The following is a 21,444-nucleotide window of genomic DNA, read 5'->3' as shown; positions in this document are numbered from 1 at the left end:
CATTTGGCTATTTTTTTTCAATAATTGAGTAAACCCGAAACTTATTATAAGCCACAGTCGTCCTAGGGACCTCCATGTTATATATATAGCCTCTATGGTTCTATGGGTTGTGGTCTGATTGTTCTTTATTTTATATCTAGAATCCACCTATGAGTGAGTACATACCATAACTGTCTTTCTGGGTTTGGGTTACCTCACTCAGGATGATTTTTTTCTAATTCCATCCATTTGCCTGCAAATTTCATGCTTTCATTGTTTTTCTCTGCTGAGTAGTACTCCATTGTGTATATGTACCACATTTTTTTCATCCATTCTTCCGTTGATGGGCATCTAGGTTGTTTCCAAGATAATTTTGAGTAGGGTCTAAAGTTACTGATTTCTTTGGGTTTGGAGAAAGAGAAAGGGTATGCAGAAATGCAAAGTTTGAGGATGGGATAGGGAAGAGGACAGAAAGGCCTAGAAACTGGGCTGGGGGGTAGTGTGGTAAGAAACAATATGAAAGGTCAGCCCTAGTGTGACTTTGTGTGTAAACTGTCTCTCTCATGCTGACTGCCTAATCTGCTTTCCTTCAGGAGACAGAGGGGATCCAGGGTCAGTCGGCATGTCCGGTCCAAGACCTCCAATGCTGACCCTTTGGTTCAAAGGAGAAAAAGGCTCTCGAGGTTCTGCTGGATCAGATGGATTTCTTGGACCCAGAGGTGCTGAGGCAGGGGATGTTCAGGAGACATTCTCAAGAAAGGATTTACAGCCACCCTTGGCTTCCTTCCCAAGAAAAGCAAAGCTCACCCCCAAGAACAGCAGTATGGGAGACAACATGGGGTTCAAGGAGGCTATCTTCCCTCTTCCTGAGTGTCCCTTGATCTCTGAGACTATTGCCACTGTAGAACTGAAATTTTGACCCACAGTCTGCAGTACCCAGAAAGAGCCTGGTAGATAGTGAGGCATAGATACTGAGCTACTTGCCAAATGTTTGAGTTGGAAAGACATCAAGGGCACCTCCTTCCACCACCCTCTCCCCAAGCCAACTTCCCCGTCACCTGAGAGTGCATTGGGTATATGACCTTGAGCACCTGCACCTAGTCAGATTGTTCGTGTTGCCTCTAGCCTTTTTCTAACAGGTTTTGCTTCTTTCCCAGGTGACAAAGGAGAACCTGGCATCCCAGGGTTACCAGGCCCACCTGGAGCTCCTGGACAGTCCAATACCATCAAAGGACTCAGTGGCAAGCCAGGTTCCCCTGGATCTGTGGGAAGAAGCGGATTACCCGGCCTCAAGGGGTCCCTGGGGATCGCAGGTTTCCCAGGAATGCCAGGAAAAAGTGTAAGTTTATCCAGATTCTTGTCTCTTCACCATAAACAAACAAACAAACAAACAAAAAACCCAAAAAAATCCTTCACCGCATAGGCACATGCCTTGGGTTCCCATCTTTCTGATTCCAGGCTACTTCCAACCCTTGCCCTCACGATAACATCAAAGTGCTCACTCTCCACGTGTGTGTGTGAGACACATCTTCCCACCCTTTCCCTCAGTATCCCCTTCCTCTGTGTTTTGGCTCCCATTATTGACCCTATGAGGCAAAGCCCCCTGCCTAATTTGCAGTCTCCGAATCTTGCCTGCTCTTCAAGGCACCATCTCATCATGAGTTGTGGGGCTGCTGCTGGCCTGGCAAGGCACTTTTCATTGCTCTGTATCGAACTGCTCCTACTTGGTTCTTCAGAGACTCTCACTTGCTAAGCAATATTTCTGGGACTTAAGAAGAATAGCCTTACAAACCTTTCTGTTTGCACCCCCACTGCCAGCACCCTAGAGTCCGCATTAAGCTGGACTTAATGTAAAAATCCACAAATTGTGGGAAAAGGTGTTCAGGCAGGGTCTTACTACGTTGTCAAGGGAGACCTTGAACCCATAATACTCCTGCCTCACCTTTGCAAGTGCTGGGATTACAGGTATGCACCACCACACCACAACTAAAAATAAGTGTAGGGTTTTGGGTGTTGCTCAGTATTAAACTTGGGGCCTCAAACATGCTAGGCAAGTGCTCTACTGCTGAGCTGTATCTCTAAGCATAGCATTCGGAGATTTCCTGATGGTTTAATAGGAAGGTGTTTGAAGTACCTCAGAGGACAACAACTAGCAAAGATTCAAGTCTAGATTATCTGGGCTTTTGAAAGGCAGGGTAGGGGCTGTAGAGATGGCTCAGTGGTTAAAATTGCTTGCTGTTCTTTTTGGACAGCTTACAACTCCCTATGAATTACAGCTCCAGGGCATCCAAAGCATTCTTTGGCCTCCATGGATACCAGCACACATGGTAGCATGGTAGTGGTGTGGTGTGGTGTGGTGTGGTGTGTGTGTGTGTGTGTGTGTGTGTGTGTGTGTTTTACACACACACATTTAAAAACATAAATAAGACAGAATAAACTAGAGTAGGTTTGACAGATGGACCTGAATTTGAATGTCAGCAGGCTTCATCTCTCATTTGCTCTGTGATCTTGTGTGCCTTGCTTAATTAACTCCACTGAGCCTTATGTTTCTTTCCATCCGTTAAAAAGGTAGACGAATAGCCAAACTCCTTTCAGACAGTAGTGAAGATTAAATGAGATGAGACATGCAAAGCACTTAACATTGTGTCACATACATGGAATGTTCTACATAAATAGTAGTCTGATCCAATGATTAGACCCCAAATACCTGTACTCCCTACAAGCAAATTTTTGTCTTTCAAAAGCATTCGTCCATCTGGTAGAGAGGATACACTTACATGGCTCAAACATTCTCCAAGGAAATCATTCTAGGCTTAAAGTCCTCATAACTCACAGAGGGGGAGGGATAGAACACAGTGGGAATGCATTGGGGGAGAAAGGGTTCCCAGCGTAAGCAGAGACTCACATTAGGAACATCTATATCTACAGCAGTGTGCTATATGAAGCCAGGCCAGAAAACAGGCAGAATGGAGGAGGTGCCATCGAAGGTAGCAGGCCAATGAAAATAGTGACCCAGCCCATTCCTCAGTCTCCTGTGCAATGCACTAACTGGCATGCATTTTTCCTGGGTACATCTCCAAATACCTTCAAATACGAGATACCATGAGAACAGCTGAAAGCAGCTGACATAAACACTCCCTAGATGCAGAGTGTTTCAGAAAACTGCCAGGGAGTGCAGGTGGATTTCGCTGTGAATATGGAAACTACTCATCCAAATGCAGGCTAGCACCCTGCACACTTACAGCCTGCTACCTGGTAACAGGACAACTCATGTTCCTTGTGAGCCTTAGCCTGCTAGGAAAAGCAAGACTACTGTTTGTGATTGTTTTGTTCTTCCAGTTTTGAGACAGGATCTCTCACTAGGCTGGTCGGGAACTTGTGAAGTTCCTGCCTCTGTTTCCTGAGTGCTAAATCTATAGACATGCGCCCTCACACCTGGCTGAAGTGATGATGATGTGACGTAACTCTATAGCTTTGGCCAAAATGGTGGTGGCTGAATAGCTGCAGAGCAAATTGAGTTCCTGGCCTGGGATTCATGTCCTACGTTTTCTGAGACTTAATAATTAATGCAGCCATACATGGATGCATTGAGATGTCAATTCTGATAGGTTATGAATGATATGACTAGGAGTAATCTGCAGATGGAATATTCCCCACTGCAAGCCCTAAGTATGCATGTCTATCCCTGGCTCAGCACCTTCCCATCTACAGGATATATCTCCTGTCCCACCTAACACAAAGAGTGTAATCAGCATCTCTCGGGCAATGGCTAGGGGTTGGGAGAGAGGAGAAAGATGGTGAGCATCTCCAAACTCTAGGCAGAAATAATGATTTCTATGTTGCCTTGAAGGGTTTACAGGGTCGCATTGGAACTTCTGGTCCCCTGGGAGCAACTGGTATCCCAGGGTTAAAAGGTAGGGAACATTTTCTCTTTTGATCCGTTTGCCTAGACCAAGGTAAGGTTTTCTACCAACTCATAACTCAGCGGGTGGCCAGAGCTGTGTTTAGAGGGAAAACGAATTTGTTTTATATTTCCCAGTTAGCCAAACACCCTCTGCACTCCTTGTTCTCCAAAGACAATACCAGCAACAATGGTACCTGCCAAAATCTCTTCCCGGGACTTTCAGGGCCAACAAACAAACAAACAAATAAATAAATGATACAAAGCCAAAGGAATGTTTTCAAAACAGCAGCATAAAAGAACTTCAGCTCAGAGCAACTCTTCGACTGATGAGCACAGCCCCCCTGCCCCCAGGCAGGAATAGGTCCCGTCTTTACAAGAATCACTATTCCATTCTGGTCGTATTTCAGGTCCCACTTATCATCTTCTCACACATACTGGGCCTAGTGATGTGTTTCCAACGAAGGAGTGGTCTGTACAAGAACAGCTCACGCCAGTAGCTTGGTAGACTCCCTGGTCCTTTTACTCGGTGAATGGTTTTGTCAAGAAGCTCCTATGGCCATATTGAATCTGAACTGAGGAGTAAAGATTGAAAGGATTCCTTTGGCAAAAGAAAATGAAAAACTGTTTCTTATACCTGCAGGGGACCAAGGCCAAACACTTGGCATTTCTGGAAGCCCAGGACCCAAGGGACAGCCTGGTGAATTAGGTTTTAAAGGTAAGGCTGAGAAAATTTTGCATATACTTCGCAAATGCTTCGGAACTTATGGACTAGAAGGAATTTTGGAGACCAGCCCCAAGTTCTTCAACTTCTATCCAGTGAATACCTGTAGTTTTCCCAGGCAAACTGATAAGGACCTTTAGCATGGTGTAGCCCCCAAAATGTAGTTTCCATATTTTCATCTAAACTTTGGTGCATAAACATCTCAATCCACCATTCTTGCTTCTGGAAGACACTCAGAAAAAGTCTGTGTAAGTCTCAATTGGGAACAGCTTCCAAATATGAAAACAACCACCAGGATCTTTCCCAGAGTTCCTTCATTGAATCAAGTTCCCTCAACATCTCAAAATGCTTTCACCTTCCCACTCCTGTTTTCCCACGGAAATGGAGACTAATCATTCAGCAATTTTCTTGACCTTACAGGTGTAAAGGGAAAAGATGGACTAGTTGGTGACAGAGGTTACCCAGGAAACAAGGGTGACGATGGAAAAGTTGGTATTGCTGGAGATCCTGGCCTTCCTGGGTCCCCAGGTACTGTGCTACTTGACAACTTTTACTGAAGAAGGTAGCTTCAAGCCATACCCTATTCTCAACGTCTGCCTTCATTTTACATTTAGGACTTCAAGGGATTTCAGGTATGAGAGGAGACCCAGGCCTCCCAGGTTCCCCTGGCCATCTAGGGTCAATTGGCCATCCTGGACCCTCTGGCTTAATAGGACTAAAGGTATGTGTGTTTGTGGGGAGGAAGTAGGAGGAGGTGTCTTTTCCTCATAACAGATGGCAACTACTTCATCTTAGAATGTAGCAGCCAGGCCTAAGCCATACTTAGAGTGAGGTGTTAAATGAGGATTAATGGGAAAGAAGAATGTAGAATGGGCTCGAGAGATGGCTCAAAAAACGCACTTGTTTTTTGCAGAGGACCTGAGTTTGATTCCCAACACCTACCTGGTGGCTCACATCCACCTGTAACTCCAGTCCCAGGTGATCCAATGCCCTCTTCTAACCTCCATGGGCACCAGGCACTTGTGTAGCACACAAATGTACATGCAGGCAAAATTCTCATACACATAAAATAAATAAATATTTAATCAGTAAAAAAGAAGGAAGAAGGGCAGTGACCAATTATGAATGGGAACAGAAGAATGTGAGAGCTACAAAGAAAAGTATTAACAAGAAAAACACATTAGCTTTCCAGTACTATAATTAAATCCCTGTGGTTGGTCACTTAGAAAGAAAATAGATTTAGCTTATAATTTTTTTTAAATATTTATATATTTATTATGCATACAGTGTTCTGCCTGCAGGCCAGAAGAGGGCACCAGATCTCATTACAGATGGTTGTGAGCCACCGTGTGGTTGCTGGGAATTGAACTCAGGACCTTTGGAGGAGCAGTCAGTGCTCTTAAGCTCTGAGCCATCTCTCCAGCCCCTAGCTTATAATTTTTGAGGCAGTAATTCCAAAGAGCTCTGACACTGGCTTTAAGGAGGACCATACCCTAACTATGTCACCTCATGGGGGATGACATCTATGTCATCTCATGAGGGGTTAGCATCATGGCAGAGAGAGAGAGAGAGAGAGAGAGAGAGAGAGAGAGAGAGAGAGAGAGAGAGATATCACACAACTCGATAGGAGGTCAAAGTGAGGGGTAGGGCCAATCATACGCTTCTGAAGAAATTCACAATTATGAGAACTCAGGGTCCATGAGAACTACCTTATTCCTTTTGTGGAGAGTCTCAGTGACAAAACCTCAGTAAACCTCACCTCTTAAAGATCCCACCACCTCTCATTATATCACAGTGGAGACCTCGGGGGAACACATTAAACTATATCCAAGTGAAGTGGTTAACTTGATATTGTTAACTTGATAAAAATCTAGAATCAGCTAGGAGACAAGCTTTGGGGACACCTTTCAAGGGACAACGTAGTTTAGGTTAGCCTGTGGGCATGCCTGTGAGGAATTCTCTAGATTGGGTTTACTTAGGTGGGTAGACCAACCTTAACTATACGAAGTACCATTCCACTGGCTGGAGTCCTGGACTAGAATAAAATAGGAGAAAGCGAGCTGAGAACCAGCATTTATTACCCTCTACACCATGACTATGGATGCAACGTAACCACGCGCCTCAAGTTCCTGATGCCATGTTTTCCTCAGCATGATAGATGGTATCCTCAAATTGCAAGCCAAAATAAGCCTTTCCCTTTTTAAGCTGCTTGAGTCAAGCATCTGATCACAGAAATGAGGAATGCAGCTACTCTATGAAGCCCTAACAGAAAGTTATTGCCCTGGCATATGTTGTCTTTTCCTTGCTTTAATTTTCTAGACCCAGTTTCTGGGAGAAGGCAACTCAAGGTCCTGGCATCGCTACTCCTACATTTTATTAAAAATACCTGCGGTAGTTGGGGTGTGGCTCTGTTGGTAGATTGCTTGTCCAGAATATACAAAGCCCTAGATTCAATCCCCAGCACTGCATAAACCAGAGTGATGACACATACCTATAATCTCTGCACTCTGGATGTGGATGCAGGAAGATGAGAGGTCGAAGGTCACGCTCAACTACATAGAGAATGATAAGCATCCTGAGGTACATGAGACTCTATCTCAAACAAACAAAAACAAGAAAAGTAGGAGGACCTAATTATTTGGGTTCCTGGTTTTAGAGATTTTAGTCCACAGTTGTCACGTGGCTTCATTCTAGCTGGATCATTGGTAGGGAAGAATATCATGATAGGGAGTGTGTTACAGAGCTGTGTCCTCAAGCTGTTCACCTCATGGTGCTCAGGAAGCAATAAGAGTCAGTGTCAGGACAAAATATCTCCATTCATAGCATGCCTCCAGTTAGCTACTTCCTCTAATTAGGCTCCACTTCATACAAGTTCCTCTACCACTCAATAACTCATTAAGTTTTGAGTCACATTGAATTAGTACATTTCTAAAGTCAGAATCATTGTAGTCTAATGATTTCCTAAAGGCTCTGCCTCTGAATATACTATTACTAGGGAATACGCCTTCAACACTTGGGCCTTTGGGAGACATTTTAGATCCAAACCTTAACAGCTTATTAACTGCCATCTTACTCTTAAAGCTGCAGTGGCCCTTATAAGAATCATGAGAACCCAAGGTACAGGGTGTATGTTAGAAACTGGCTTTTTCTGTCCTCAGGATTCTCTGGACCACCTGGTTTACATGGACTGAATGGACTTCCAGGCACCAAGGGTACCCATGGCACTCCAGGTAAGAAAAGCCCTGAAGGTCAAGTTTAAGGACATAAGGCTCTTTCAGAAGCCTGGAAGAAATCCTCCATGTGTTCTTGACTGTAGCATATCCCATATCCTGGGACTCAGTTATCCTCACCAGTCTTCAATTGGAGGTTCTTAATACAAGGGGGAAAGAGGATGTTTTGCCTTTCTGTGGGAATGAGCTTTTCTTCCAGGCCACAGGGAAGTCAATCACGCCTAAGGGCTGTCTCCCCTGAGCTCTGTCCCGTCCCTCTGCATTTCTTCCTAGGAGCCAGTATCACTGGTGTTCCGGGGCCTGCTGGCTTGCCTGGTCCCAAGGGGGAAAAGGGAATGCCAGGAATTGGCATTGGAGACCCAGGAGAACAAGGTTCAAGGGGACAAAAAGGTGACCGAGGTAAGTTGGCTCAAGTCAGACCTTATAGAAACTGAATGAGGCCTTGGCAGGGGCGCGGGGTTTGGGATTGATCAGGTCCACATGGTTCACAGGGTTGAATTATACTTGGCTTTGCATTTTGGAGAGTCTAAGAGTCCTTAACAGTGACTGCTAAGAAAAGGATGATAGGCTATCCCTGTGACTTTCCAGTAAAGAACGCTGGGGAGCGCTCTTCCAAGTGCCCTCTAGCCTCCCTTTGCCCCCTAGCTCTTTCCAGTTAAGCCCTGGACCTCTTTTTTCACACTTGGCTGGACCCAGGATGAATGCTTCCAAGGAGCAGAGTTTGTCTATTTAGTGAGATCTTAGCTACAATTTCCTTAGTGCTCCATGAGGATGGGAGACACTGAGTGGCAGAAGAAAGTCAAGACTGAGAGAATAAGGGCCTCCTGAGGCCAGGCCCACAGTCTGCCCTCCATCAGGATCAGTTATATTTTCATAAACCAAATTCCACCCTGATCTCAGCTCCACACACTGCTTGAAGTCTTTCTGGGTGTCCCTCTCTAAACATTCTCAAAAAAGTCAGAATGAATTACCATTCTTCAGTTTCCTTAGCAATGTTCTGGAGACCCATAATGTCTTTCCACTGTATGTAAAGCAGGAAATGAATGCAGTATAGCCTCATGACTAAGAGGATGGCCTCTAGATCCAAATTTCAGTTCTCCCTCTCACTAAGCTGCATGATCCTAATCAATAAAGTTCCATGCCCCCCCTTTCTCTTTGATTTTTCGAGACAGGGTTTCTCTGTAGCCCTGGATGTCCTGGAACTCACTCTGTAGACCAGGCTGGCCTCGAACTCAGAGAGATCTGCCTGCTTCTGCCTTCCAAGTGCTTGGATTAAAGGTGTGCACCATCACCGCCCAGCACATGCCTGTCTCTCAATGCCAAATGAACTCATTTTTTCTTTCTGTGAAACAGATATAATAACAAAACTGTCTCACAGATTTTTCTGAGGATTCTATCAGCAGTAGGATAATGTGTGTCAAAGAACATATCTCAGCGTCTCGCTGATGCCCCAGGAATACTGGGCACTATGCTATGACATGCTACTTGGGAAGTGATATTTGCAATATATTTGGGGCCTTAGATCTTACCACACTTTCAGTTTACATAGCGTACATATGTTTCCAGTGTACACATTAATTCATTTCCTGCTGCACTTGGAACTGGGGCATCTGTTGTTTCTGTGTTTAATCTTTCTGTTGATCAGGACAAACTTGTTCTTTTGGGGGAGCTGGGAGTTTCTCCAGAGGAAGAGCTCAAAGCAGGGTCTGAGCCTGCAGAACAACCGTGGCTTCTTTCCCAGGACATAGAGAAGATAGTACCAGAGGGAAGCATATGACGTTTCTTCTTCTGTTTATAAATCTTGACTGTGAATGTCTGGTTATGAAATTATTCATTTACTTTAGCTGACATGAAATCATAATTCCAATTACAGTAAATAGTACACATCAAGATGGATATATTATAGAAACATAATTATGAGGAGCACCACATCACAAGGGAATACATTTGGTGTGGTTCTGTCATTAGATGTTCAAAATAAGCAAAACAACCAACATACTGTTTACGGTTGCAAATATTCATGACAAATTACTATGAAAAAGAAGGAAGTGAACGCAGAATTTGGGAATGGTTGTCTCCGAGAAGACGGGGATGGAGTCTATGGAGGCTGCACACATAATTAACAAGATAATTACATCTTCGTTTTTCTTTAGTTGTGGTAATGGAGTGCAGATGTGCTCATCATACCTGGATTATTCTTTATTGGAACAATTTGTTTAAAAAGAATACAGCCTGTATTGTACCCACCAGAAGAAACTGTCTGTGATTTGCTAGTGGAAGCAAAACAGACTTAGCCTAAAAACACTGCATTCCCTGTGCTCACGATACCTTTGGCTAAATGATTTGCAATTATACTGCGGGATTCATATTTGCATTAAATCTTTAGAGCCCACATTTATATATGTAGAGTTCCTCAGGCTTTGCCATCGGAATTGGTTAGCAAAACGATCATTTTGCATTTGCAGCCCCTCAAGTAGAACATTTTAGTTTCCGTCCAAAAGCATATGAGGGCTGACTAGATGGTTCAGTGTGTGCAGGCACCTGAGTTACAAGCCTGAAAAGCTGAGTTCCACTCCTGGAACCAAAGTTACGGTGGAAGGAGAGACCCAAACCCATAGAGCTGCTCTCTGAGTTCCACCCAAACACACACGATAATGGTAAGTTGTTAACAATACGAGATCTGGGCACGACTTTAGGTCAGTAGTGCATTTATTTAGTATCTGATGATAGATTAGCGTAACTATGAAGTCAAGAAAGAGGATAAAGGGCAGGCAAGTCTTCAAAAAACTGACGTGGAGGACTCTTCGAATCTGTAGGCTGCCCACACTTACTCCATTACATGTGGTTTTATGGTATTGTCCTTGTCCGTTTTGCCTGATTTCAGTTGATATAAAATACGTACATTTTCTATATGCACCTATACATGTATAAAGCGCTATTTCCAGGAAAAAGCATGCAATGTGTCTTTCTTTTCAGCTCCTTACTCAACGAAAAAGAAAAGTACTTGAGAGAGTCACCCCGACACAGCTGCCAGCGCTGCCAGGAGCAGCATGTAGCTCTTTGTGTGCTTTTTTTTGTTTTTTTCTCTCGTACAGACCTAAAATTAACAAGAGCCTTTTCTCCAAATCAACCTTTTCATCTCCAGTTTTCTTTGTGATTCAATACATTGATGAGCTATTTTAAACACCTACTCTGGCTAATCTACCATCTCTCTTTCCAAGTTTACATGGATTTGCCAGTTTTCTAAGGCGGCTATAAGATGGGAAATTGAGTAATCATATTTTTGGATTTTTCTTCTCACATACAAAAAAGAATCTCCACCAGATTACACTGGCTTTTCTTATTTGCCCCTCCATTAGAATATGCCAGTTGGCACAGTTGTTCCACGCTTAGTGGACAGCAGGAACTACCACATGTGTATAGGTAGTTTTGATGTTTCCCCATCAAGAGTGCCATATGTGTATTTCACATGCATTAAATAAATATTTTGTCATCTGATGAAAGGTTTTGTTTTTAACTTATAGTAGAAATTGTTCCACAAATCAAAAGCATGGAAAGTATTATGAGAGTCTGGCAGGGGACTCTGTAAATGCTCTATCATGTAACTATTCACCTTGGCCAAAGGGGATCCGATATCTGGTCCAGAGCGATGTGTTCAACAGGCAACTAAGCCGTCATCCCACTAATCTGACAACTATAAAAGACTGTCTTTTTGTTCGCCTTGAAGTATCAGAAGATAGCTCAGAAACCTAGGACACACAGGGGGATTCTGCCTTCGTTCTGGATGGTCTGGGTTGAGTCATACAGCAGCCGTAACTTTAGGGCAGCATCACACAGCTGTTCGGAAAATTTGTTTGATGTACCAGTGTGCTTAATAACAAACAACACTTGGGAAACTTAAATTCCAGCTGCTCAGCCATGCCTTCTTTTATTTATGATTTGGAGAAAAACAGCCTAAAATATTTCCATCACCAGTGAAACTGGGAAGCTAGAAATTTCCATAGCTCTATCCCGATAAAACGAAGCTCCAGCTGGAAAGGAAGTCTGAGCCTTCCCTAGTTACTGTTGTCTGCCTGCTGGGCAGATAGGATGAAGGGAGAAGAGCCCTCTGCTGGTGTCCGCTGGTATTGCAGCTACCTTAATGGCTTCCATTTTCCGAATGCACCCGGGCCTCTCCTAGACATAGGAAGCCCACCAAGCCCCATTTTATTTATTTTTTGCAGGTTTCCCAGGTCTCCAAGGTCCTGCTGGTCCCCCCGGAGCCCCAGGCATCTCTTTGCCCTCAGTCATAGCAGGACAGCCTGGTGACCCTGGGCGGCCAGGCCTAGATGGAGAACGAGGTAAAAACAAGAAGCTCTAAATAGAACTGGCCACCCTGCTTTGATGTTTTCGTACATGCTTTATATAATGCAGCCCTTTCCCTGTTGCTGGGCATGCATGGATATGCTTGTCCTCAATTTCTTCCCTTCCACCAAGATTTGAGGGACTAGCTGCATTTTGCTGAAGTTTTTCAGAAAGTCAGGGCATGGGGACTCCAGGGACAGCAACAAAAAACCCTATGGCCACCTAAGTCCCTAGGCCTTCAGCACCTTCCCATATTCCTGCACTTCATTACTCTTCCAATCTTATCCCTAGGCCGCCCAGGCCTTCCAGGACCTCCAGGTCCCCCTGGCCCATCCTCAGACCAAGGTGACCCTGGAGACCCTGGCTTCCCTGGAATTCCAGGCCTTCAAGGGCTCAAGGGAAACCAAGGACTTCCAGGTTTCTCTGGCCTTTCTGGAGATCTAGGACTGAAAGGTAAGTCTGTTCCACCAGCTGCATGACCCATCAGTCACCACGGCACTGTCCAGTGGCCCTGCAGAGGCCTGTGGATGGTGTCCTTCCTGCCCAGTCTCCCTCATCACCACCATGTCAACACCTGACTTGTTTTCCTTTGTCCCTTGCCAGGCATGAAAGGGGAGCCTGGCTTCATGGGGACTCCTGGCAAGGTTGGGCCACCAGGAGACCCAGGATTTCCCGGGATGAAGGGGAAGGCGGGGCCAAGAGGTGAGTCCAGGGCAAGTTGTGGGTCAAGCCTGAGCTGTGAAGGGAAGGGGTAAGGCATGAGGTTGAGGTGCTTTTAGAAGCCATGCTGTCCAACCACGCCACAAAAGCAACTAGGGGATCATGCTCCCCAACCCAGGAGATAGTTTCTCTACTTTGGAGACGCCTCTGTCCCCATCCGCTCCCAGGACCGAAGGTCTTTACTGCTTTGCTACCATGGGTCCGGCCACTGCCACCCCCTGTATTACTTCTGCATTGCATCTAGACCACTACTCTCAGTTCAGAAAAGAAGCAACGTTCCCTCTATCCTCAAGCCAAATCCCCACCTAGGCGTTCAGTCCCTCAGCAGCCCCTGAGGCTGTATTCCCCCCAACAGGCCTTATACCTGCTCACTTTGCATCAACTCTGCTGCTACCTCCAGGTCCAAGCCATCAGCATTTCTCATGTAGCACCCTTCCTTCCCCAACAACAATCATTTTTTCATATATAGTTGCCAATAAAAACAAACCGTTATTCTATTCATGGCATAAAAATGAACTAGTTAGAGCCCATAAAATCATGTGTGGCACTCCCTTTTTATCCTCATGCCAGCCTGTACCCTTTACTGCTCGTTGGCCTCTCAAATGTTCTCCCAATCACCTTCTTTTTGCCCCTTCCTCGCCTTCCTACTAGTTCCCTTCTCCTCTGTTTATGTCGTATATATATGGATGCTTGTGTGTATCTCACATTAACTGGTGTTCGCCAGTTGTATCCATTTGCTTGTAAATGACATACTTCTTTTCGTTATGACAGAAGAAAATTCCTTCATGCCTATGTGCCATATTTTCTTTGTCCATTCATCTGTTAATGGATACTTAGCCTGGTTCCAAACCTTGGTTATTGTGAATACCACAGGGATAAACATGGATGTGCAGGTCTCTCTGTGGTATGCTGACTTGGGAGGCCTGTGGGTATATTACCGGGAATGGTACTGCTGGATCCTATGGCAATTCTGTTTTCGTGAGGAGCTCCAATATTGATCTTCTTGGTGCCTGCACTAGTTTACATTCCCATCAATACTGTATATGGCTCCTGATGCTCTCTTGTCCTTCAGTTCTTTAAATGTCTGTCTGCAGATACTTCTCATGTTTCAATAGTTCCAGCTTAACAGTCCCTGGCTATGAAAATCCACTGATGACTCTAAAGCAGACCCCTCTGTCCAGACCACCCTATGTGCCCTCCCATCATCACGGCTTTATTCATTTCCTTCGGAGTCCCTATTAAAATTTGAGCTAGGCGGTGGTGGCACACGCCTTTAATCCCAGCACTCATGAGACAAAGGCAGGCGGATCTCAGTGAGTTCAAGGCCAGCCTGGTCTACAGAGTGAGTTCCAGGACAGCCACGACTACATAGAGAAACCCCCATCTTGAAAACAAAAATCAAAAAAGAAAAAAGAAAAATCTGCATGAGGAGGTTAATGGTATTTGTCAAACTGTGCATTGTTCATCTTCATCACTAAGCACAATATCCATAAATGTCCATCACGGCTCTAGTCTCACATCTCCAGGACCTCGGCATATAGTAAGCACTCAAGAGATACTTGCTTAGTGAATTAGTAAGCAAGTTATTCTACTTGTAAGGTAGTTGACTTGGGTGGGGCTCTTAGGCAGGACGCCAACTGCACCCCTGGGTTGGATACATCTCAACAGCATATTTGGTACTGCATTGCGACCAGCATGTAAGTAAATAATTGCTCCATCGCTGAGCCAAGTCTTGGCCTACTTATATTTGCAGCAGACATTTCCTAACTGCCTTGCACCAAGTAGATTCCATCCTGAGCTATGGGGAGCCAAAGTGGATATGCCTTGTTCCCTGCCTTGTCCACAAGGACCCACCAAGCCACTAAGAAGGAGATGGGGAAAGAAGGTCCCATCAAGGGTTATGTGATCTGCCCTGGAGGCATCAAGTGGGAATTGGGAGCACAAAGAGAAAGAGCAGATAGCTGGTGGCTGCCAGGCAGAGGGAGGGACACCCGTGGCCCTCCTCTGCTCCAGCCTGACACTGCTATTTCACCACCTGCCCTCAGGATCTTCTGGCCCCCAGGGTGCTCCAGGACACACACCAATTTCCCAAGCTATCCAGGTTCCTCCAGGACCTTTGGGTCTTCCAGGCATTGATGGCATCCCTGGCCTCCCGGGAGACCCTGGGCTTCAAGGTGCTGTGGGTCTGCAAGGTAAGGATGACAGCGGAGGAAGGGGCCAGCTGGGAAGCAGAACGGCCTCGGTTGAGAGGCTGAAGCTCCTGGCTTGGTAGAGTTCTGAGAAGGGGCCTTCATCAAGCATCTCCCTTGCTACTTCACAAGGCTCTCAGACCTCTTGCCAGGGAAGGGAAAGGCCAGGGAGCCAATGGGGTAGTGTTTCCTTGTCTTCAGAGAACATGGGAGTCTCTCCCCTCGATAGCTTGCCATGGCTAAACTTCCGTTTGGAGATAGAGATGTGCTGAGTGACAAAGGAGGCACACAGTAGTGGAGGAAGCATGGGGCTGGGGCCAGGACAGCTGGCTTCTGGGTCCCAGCTTTGCCCCCAAAGGGGGTGAGTTATTGCTCTCCCTGGGACTGCACATGAGTCTTAGGAGAGAGACTGTGGACCGTCCTTCCATATTGAGCCCTCCCCGACCGTGTGGATTTTCTCTCCCACAGGTTCTAAAGGTCTACCTGGCATCCCTGGCAAGGACGGCCCCAGTGGTCTTCCAGGCCCACCTGGAATCCTGGGCGATCCTGGTCTCCCTGGACTACAAGGACCTCCAGGATTTGAAGGTCAGGTGACCGAAAGTTGGAGACTTAGTCAACCCTGTGGTGAATGTGCCGCTCTGAGGGGGCTCACAGGCTGAGTTCTTGTCTGTCTTAAAGTTCTATTGCTGTCAAGAGACACCGTGACCACGGCAAATGTTAGGGAAGAAAGCACTGAATTGGGGCTTACTTAACGGTTTCAGAGGCTTAGCCCATGATTATCATAGAGGGGAGCATGGCAGTAGCCAGGTAAGCAGTGGATCAGTGGCAGAGAGGGCAGGGTTGAGCTTTTGAAACCTCCAAGCCCACCCCCAGAGACGCACTTCCTCCAACAAGGCCACACCTCCTCATCTTTCTCAAATAGTGCTACTCCCTGGTGACTGAGCAGTCAACTACAGGAGCCTATGGGGGCCATTCTTATGCAGACCACTACATTGTCCTTCTTCTCTTCACACTGCACAGCCTCCAGCCTAAGAAGGAAAGTCCTGCATGATTCAAGAAGGCAACAAATTTTTCCAAATCCTTGTCCAGTCCTTGTCTGGGTTCTTCAGCTTTTTTTTCTTTTTTCTTTTTTTGACAAGTATCTTGCCACATAGCCCTGTTTGCCCTCCCTCAAACTCACTATGTAGCCCAGGCTTGCTTCAAACTCCTGATCTTTCTGGCTTTGCTTTTCATGACTTTCTGTCTTACTGACATGGATGGAGAGGTAGCTCAAGATATAATGTTGGAGATGAGGTATATCTGCCCATTGTTCCACCACTTATCTTCCCTTTTATACCAAGGACGACAAAGCATTTGTCCTTGAGAGAGAATACTTCTGAGGCTCAGTCGTAAAATGTTGCCATTCAATTCATATCCAGCATGGACAGGAGAGGCGAGTGAAGCCTTGTCCTTCTAATGCTAATGTTATGTATAATGCTTCTGATTCCGCAGCTAATTCTGTCCTGTGAGAGACTTCAAGGCTGGGCATGAGAAGGATTCCACTAGACTTACTCTTCAGCCCAAGGCCTAACCCAAGGCCAGGTGGCTGGAGAGGGGTAATGGATGGTGTTTCTCTTTAAAAATGGGAGCTCTGTAGCTGGACCCATGTGAGTTGGAGTTCTAGTTCACTGATCTTCTAGCTGTAGCAGCTGGCAGCCTCAGTTTCTTCATCTGCAGAGTAGGCTGCTAATAGTGCCAGCTCCTGGGCGACATCAGGATCACATGGCTCAGCACATGTATATGATGTGCCTCACACAGCGTTTAGGGGCAGAGTGGCTAGTGTCGCTATCATCTGTGCCGGACTCACTTGGATGCTCTTTTCTTCCCAGGAGCTCCAGGGCAGCAGGGTCCCCTGGGGAGGCCTGGGAGGCCTGGGCACAGTGTGAGAGTGGGCTACACACTGGTCAAACACAGTCAGTCAGAACACGTGCCCCTGTGCCCCGTCGGGATGAGCCGACTGTGGACGGGCTACAGCTTGCTGTTCGTGGAGGGGCAGGAGAAAGCCCATAACCAGGACCTGGGTAAGTACTGGCTCGGACAGCCAGTCCTTGTTCCCTGTCCCTACAAGGACTGACCTCTTCTCTTCTCACAGTCCTTTAGACCCATGGTTGCAAAGTAGACCACAAGCACTAGCTCTGAGGTCAAAAGGATTTAGGCTCAAAGTCCTACCACTTCAAAGCCACATACCCTGAGTAAATTATTCAACGTCTCCAAGCTTTCATCCTCCCTTAATGGGACTAAGATATTTCTAGTACATGTCACATAGAGTGGTGTAAGGAATTCATGAATCACATAATGTAAAATATATTTAAGCCTCCATTAAGTATTAATGATTAGCTGTAACAATAGTAACATGACCTGCAGGGCAGTAATGATTACTCCAGGATTAATTGCATTAGCAGCAGGTGTACTAACTCTTAAATGTGAATTCCATCTATTAAACGTTGGTTTTACAAAGCAGATTAATTAGGGAGTGATTATTCACTTTATCAAAAGAGTCTCATCATTATTCAGCTCCCTTGATACATTTATGAAATGATTTGATCCTCGGGCTCCAGCATGTACCAGAGTCACCGGACTGTAAGGAGAGAGCTGTCCTGCTCTGAGCAAGCATTTAGCTGGAAATTCACATGTTCAGCTACTCTGGGCCTTGTGGTCCCGCCCTTTAGCCAGCACTTAGCGGATCCTTGCCCATCTTCTCTTCCCAGGATTTGCTGGCTCCTGCCTGCCCCGATTCAGCACCATGCCTTTCATCTACTGCAACATCAATGAAGTGTGCCACTATGCCAGACGCAATGATAAATCCTACTGGCTCTCCACTACTGCCCCCATTCCCATGATGCCTGTGGGCCAGACCCAGATTCCCCAGTACATCAGTCGCTGCTCTGTATGTGAGGCACCCTCACAAGCTATTGCTGTGCACAGCCAAGACATCACCATTCCACAGTGCCCTCTGGGCTGGCGCAGCCTCTGGATTGGTTACTCCTTCCTCATGGTAAGACCTTGAACCATTCTGTCCCTCCATGCAGGCACAGAGGTAGAAGGTAGGAGAGAAGAGCTCAGGGAAGGGTCTTCCCATTGATTCCAGGCTCAAGGGACACTTAGAATTTAACAGGAAGAGAGATGAAGATGTGAATTACAGCCCATTGTGGTTGTAGGGGAAGAGAGCAATTTGAACCTGGTGTTCTGGACTGAGAACATGTATGAGTCACAAGCCAAGGCTCTACTCTGTGTGTTCTTCAGTTTTGTCACTATCAAAGGAAGAATATAACACACTGTAATCTGACCAGATACTGAGGGAAACGCTGTCCTCACTTGAGGCCAGCACATTCTTGCACTGATCAAGCCGAGCATAACATTCTTTGCCTTGCCATCCACTGCCCCCTCAGATCTGTCTAGCTTCTGCTGTCTCTTTTTGATCTCTTTTTCAAGATTCACTTGAAGGCACACTGTGCATGTATGGCTTTATGAGCACTTGTGTTGCCTCTCCATTTTGTGTGTGTGTAAAGGCAGTGGCCTGATGTGCTGTGTGTCTAGCTAAGAAAGAGAACATCAGCAAATCCAAGGAGATGAGTCTGTAACTATTGGGGTCGTTTCTTTAAATAAGATCAGGAGTGGCTAAGACAACTCCCAGGAAAAGTGTAATGTGAAACTCACAGAAGTCCCCAAACTGGCCAGGACTTCTCCATGAATCACCAAAGGTCCCAGTGCAATTGTCCTCACCAAAATCTGCCATTTATCAAAAGCCTGAGTCATCGGCCAAGTATCACTCTCTGAAAGTTCAGGAAACTGGAGGGCAAATGGCCCGGCTGCTGGCCACTTGCTGATGCAGACGTACCTGAAGCCTCATCTCAGCCTCCTGTGTTCCCGGCTAAGCTGAAGGGAGGCAGCTGGCATGTAGACCAGGAGGTCTGGAGGTGCAGTGACTGGAGACTACCAGTCCGTGAGTGACCTAGAAACTGAACTCCTAGGAAGCCCTCTGAAGTGAGGGAGGCTGGAGACAGTTTAGGTCAAATATACCCAGGCCTTCCCTTAGCAAGGTAACATCAGGTAGTAGATCTTGTATGTCACTCTAAAGGGTGTGGCACAGGTTGAAAATGGAAAGAATTCAAGTGTAGGTCATTTCAGGATGAGAACTATAGGGGGACATGCTGTTCAAAGAAAGAGCGTTTGGGGAGTATGACATTCTTTCTCCTTCTTGGAGGACAGTGCACAGTAAGGGCTTAGAGCACTGTTCATTTGGAAACCTAAATCCAGCCTTGCTCAGGTGTATATCCGGGGCCAGGACGGTAGCTCAGCAGGTACAGGCGCTTGCCACTAAGCCTGAGTTGGCTCCCAGAACCAACCTGCACCTAAAATAAACCACTATAATTTAAAAATCGTCAAGGTGCGTAGGCCTGCGGAGAACCGGGGTAAGTGAGGGTCTGTCTCACCAAGCTGTGAGGCCTGCATGATAGGAGCAGACAGGGAAACACTGGTTGACGTGTAATCACTGACCACGTGGCATGGAGGGCACAGAGGAGCCAGGAGGGGAGTGCCTCATCCAGCTCCTCCAGGAAGGATGGCCAGCCGGGGCCTGCTCCCGAAGGCCAGGTTCAGCATGCTGCCTAGAAGCTGAGTGCTTTCGGGGTCGGGAGTTCTGCACTGGGGCCCATCTGCAGGCCTTGAAGAACAGGACATGGAGCACTTCCGTCGTGAGTTCTGGCCCAGCTCACAGAGCTCCCTCTCTTCTGTGTTTCAGCACACTGCTGCTGGGGCTGAGGGCGGAGGCCAGTCCCTAGTCTCCCCTGGCTCCTGCCTGGAGGACTTCCGGGCCACTCCTTTCATTGAGTGCAACGGTGCCCGTGGTACCTGCCACTACTTTGCCAACAAGTACAGCTTCTGGCTGACCACAGTGGAGGAAAGACAGCAGTTTCGAGAAGAGCCTGCTTCTGAGACGCTCAAAACCGGGCAGCTCCACACCAGGGTGAGCCGCTGCCAGGTGTGTATGAAAAATCTGTAGGGGGTTGCCTGTCACGCGGCCCCTACCCTCCCTACCCCCTCACAACCGTCACCTCACACATCTGGGCTGTCCGAGAAAGAAAGGCCTGAAGCCATTTGCCTGTCAAGTTGTACATCAGAGTCTCATTTGGACTGGACTACTGGACACTGGTCATCCCAGCCTTCAGGCCCAACAGATAAGTCCACTGTGCTAGGGTTTGCTGTTCTATGTCCATCAATCTGGTGCTAATGTTCCATTTGGATATGTGTGTGATTATTCATGGCTACCTCAGACAGATGTGCTGGACTGCCATTTTCTAAGACTGCTAGAGCTTTCCTCACGGCTTTGACCAGGAAGCTCTTCATACCAGCTAAGTTATTTCTTTATGACAAGAAGTCACCGCACATTTGACTTAAACTAGAACTCCGGGTTTCTACCCTAAAAGTATGGCTCTGGCTAGACCTCCCTACTCAAGGCAGCCTATTATATCTAGGCAGGCAGCAGGATTAGAATGAGGAGCCAGCCGTTAGCCAGAACTGAGCTGTGATTCCTTCCAGAGTTAAGTCCATGCCCCATCTTGATTAGGAAAGGCTGAAAGGCCAACATTTGGTCCTAGGCAAATCACTGCTCCCTGGCTGGCTCTCTCCACCGCCAGAGAGATGGACAACTTGGTCTGGTCCAAAGCAGAACAAAGGATGCAGTAAGCATGACCAAGTTCACAAGAGGAAACGAGAACCACTTCACTTTCTTCTTGGCCTAGGGCAGAGGGATGAATAGATATGGAGCTGTCAGTTTTGCTTTTGACTCCAGGAACAAAAGGTAAATCTCATGTCCCCATTCCTCAGAAATCCCTGATTACTCCAAGTGCCACCCAAATCTGTGCAGGTGGCACACTGAAGCTGCAGTGTGTTGGCTCCTTGCATTCTGGGGCTGTTCGAGACTTTCTGATAAAATGACTATCCAACTACTCTTTCACACGTAGCCTTTTAAACTATTTGAAAGTTTTTTTTTTTTTTTCAAAATCTCATCAAAATCTAGCACACACTACTGTTAGCAGACCCAAAGTAGAGTCTGAGTTGGCCATGAGGTATGCTGTCTTCTGTTTGAAGCAATTCATTTAATTACCAGTTGCATAGAACACACTCAGTGACGCGGACATGACGCACTCAGTCCCCTCCGGGTGACTTCACTTCTTTAAGTCCTATGTAAACTGCGCCCACACAGGCAAAGCCTAACCAGTATAATCTGAGCTGCTGTCGTCATCACCTCCTACATAAGTCAAGAATGGTGTTCGCTTTGTACATGGCAAATAAAATCAAGGAAATGTGAACATTTGA

General features: G+C 46.4%; 1 protein-coding gene across 1 annotated transcript in view; it reads left to right on the top strand.

The window, feature by feature from the left end:
• Col4a6 (collagen type IV alpha 6 chain) overlaps positions 1-21,444 on the top strand; it is a 293,605-nt gene extending 272,161 nt beyond the window's left edge. The window contains exons 30-45 of the mRNA XM_028876978.2: positions 573-698; positions 1,137-1,318; positions 3,830-3,893; positions 4,524-4,598; positions 5,025-5,132; positions 5,219-5,320; positions 7,757-7,834; positions 8,108-8,233; positions 12,058-12,174; positions 12,470-12,631; positions 12,782-12,880; positions 14,944-15,090; positions 15,556-15,672; positions 16,956-17,147; positions 17,835-18,121; positions 19,868-21,444. Coding sequence (XP_028732811.1) covers positions 573-698; positions 1,137-1,318; positions 3,830-3,893; positions 4,524-4,598; positions 5,025-5,132; positions 5,219-5,320; positions 7,757-7,834; positions 8,108-8,233; positions 12,058-12,174; positions 12,470-12,631; positions 12,782-12,880; positions 14,944-15,090; positions 15,556-15,672; positions 16,956-17,147; positions 17,835-18,121; positions 19,868-20,128 — 2,243 coding nt within the window. The 3' untranslated portion in view covers positions 20,129-21,444. The remainder of the gene's footprint in view (positions 1-572; positions 699-1,136; positions 1,319-3,829; positions 3,894-4,523; positions 4,599-5,024; positions 5,133-5,218; positions 5,321-7,756; positions 7,835-8,107; positions 8,234-12,057; positions 12,175-12,469; positions 12,632-12,781; positions 12,881-14,943; positions 15,091-15,555; positions 15,673-16,955; positions 17,148-17,834; positions 18,122-19,867) is intronic.

This window comes from Peromyscus leucopus, chromosome X (genome assembly GCF_004664715.2).
Source record: "Peromyscus leucopus breed LL Stock chromosome X, UCI_PerLeu_2.1, whole genome shotgun sequence".
Classification (NCBI taxonomy): Eukaryota; Metazoa; Chordata; class Mammalia; order Rodentia; family Cricetidae; genus Peromyscus; species Peromyscus leucopus.
Note: the sequence above shows the minus strand (reverse complement) of the source record. Positions and strands in the feature narration are given on the sequence as shown.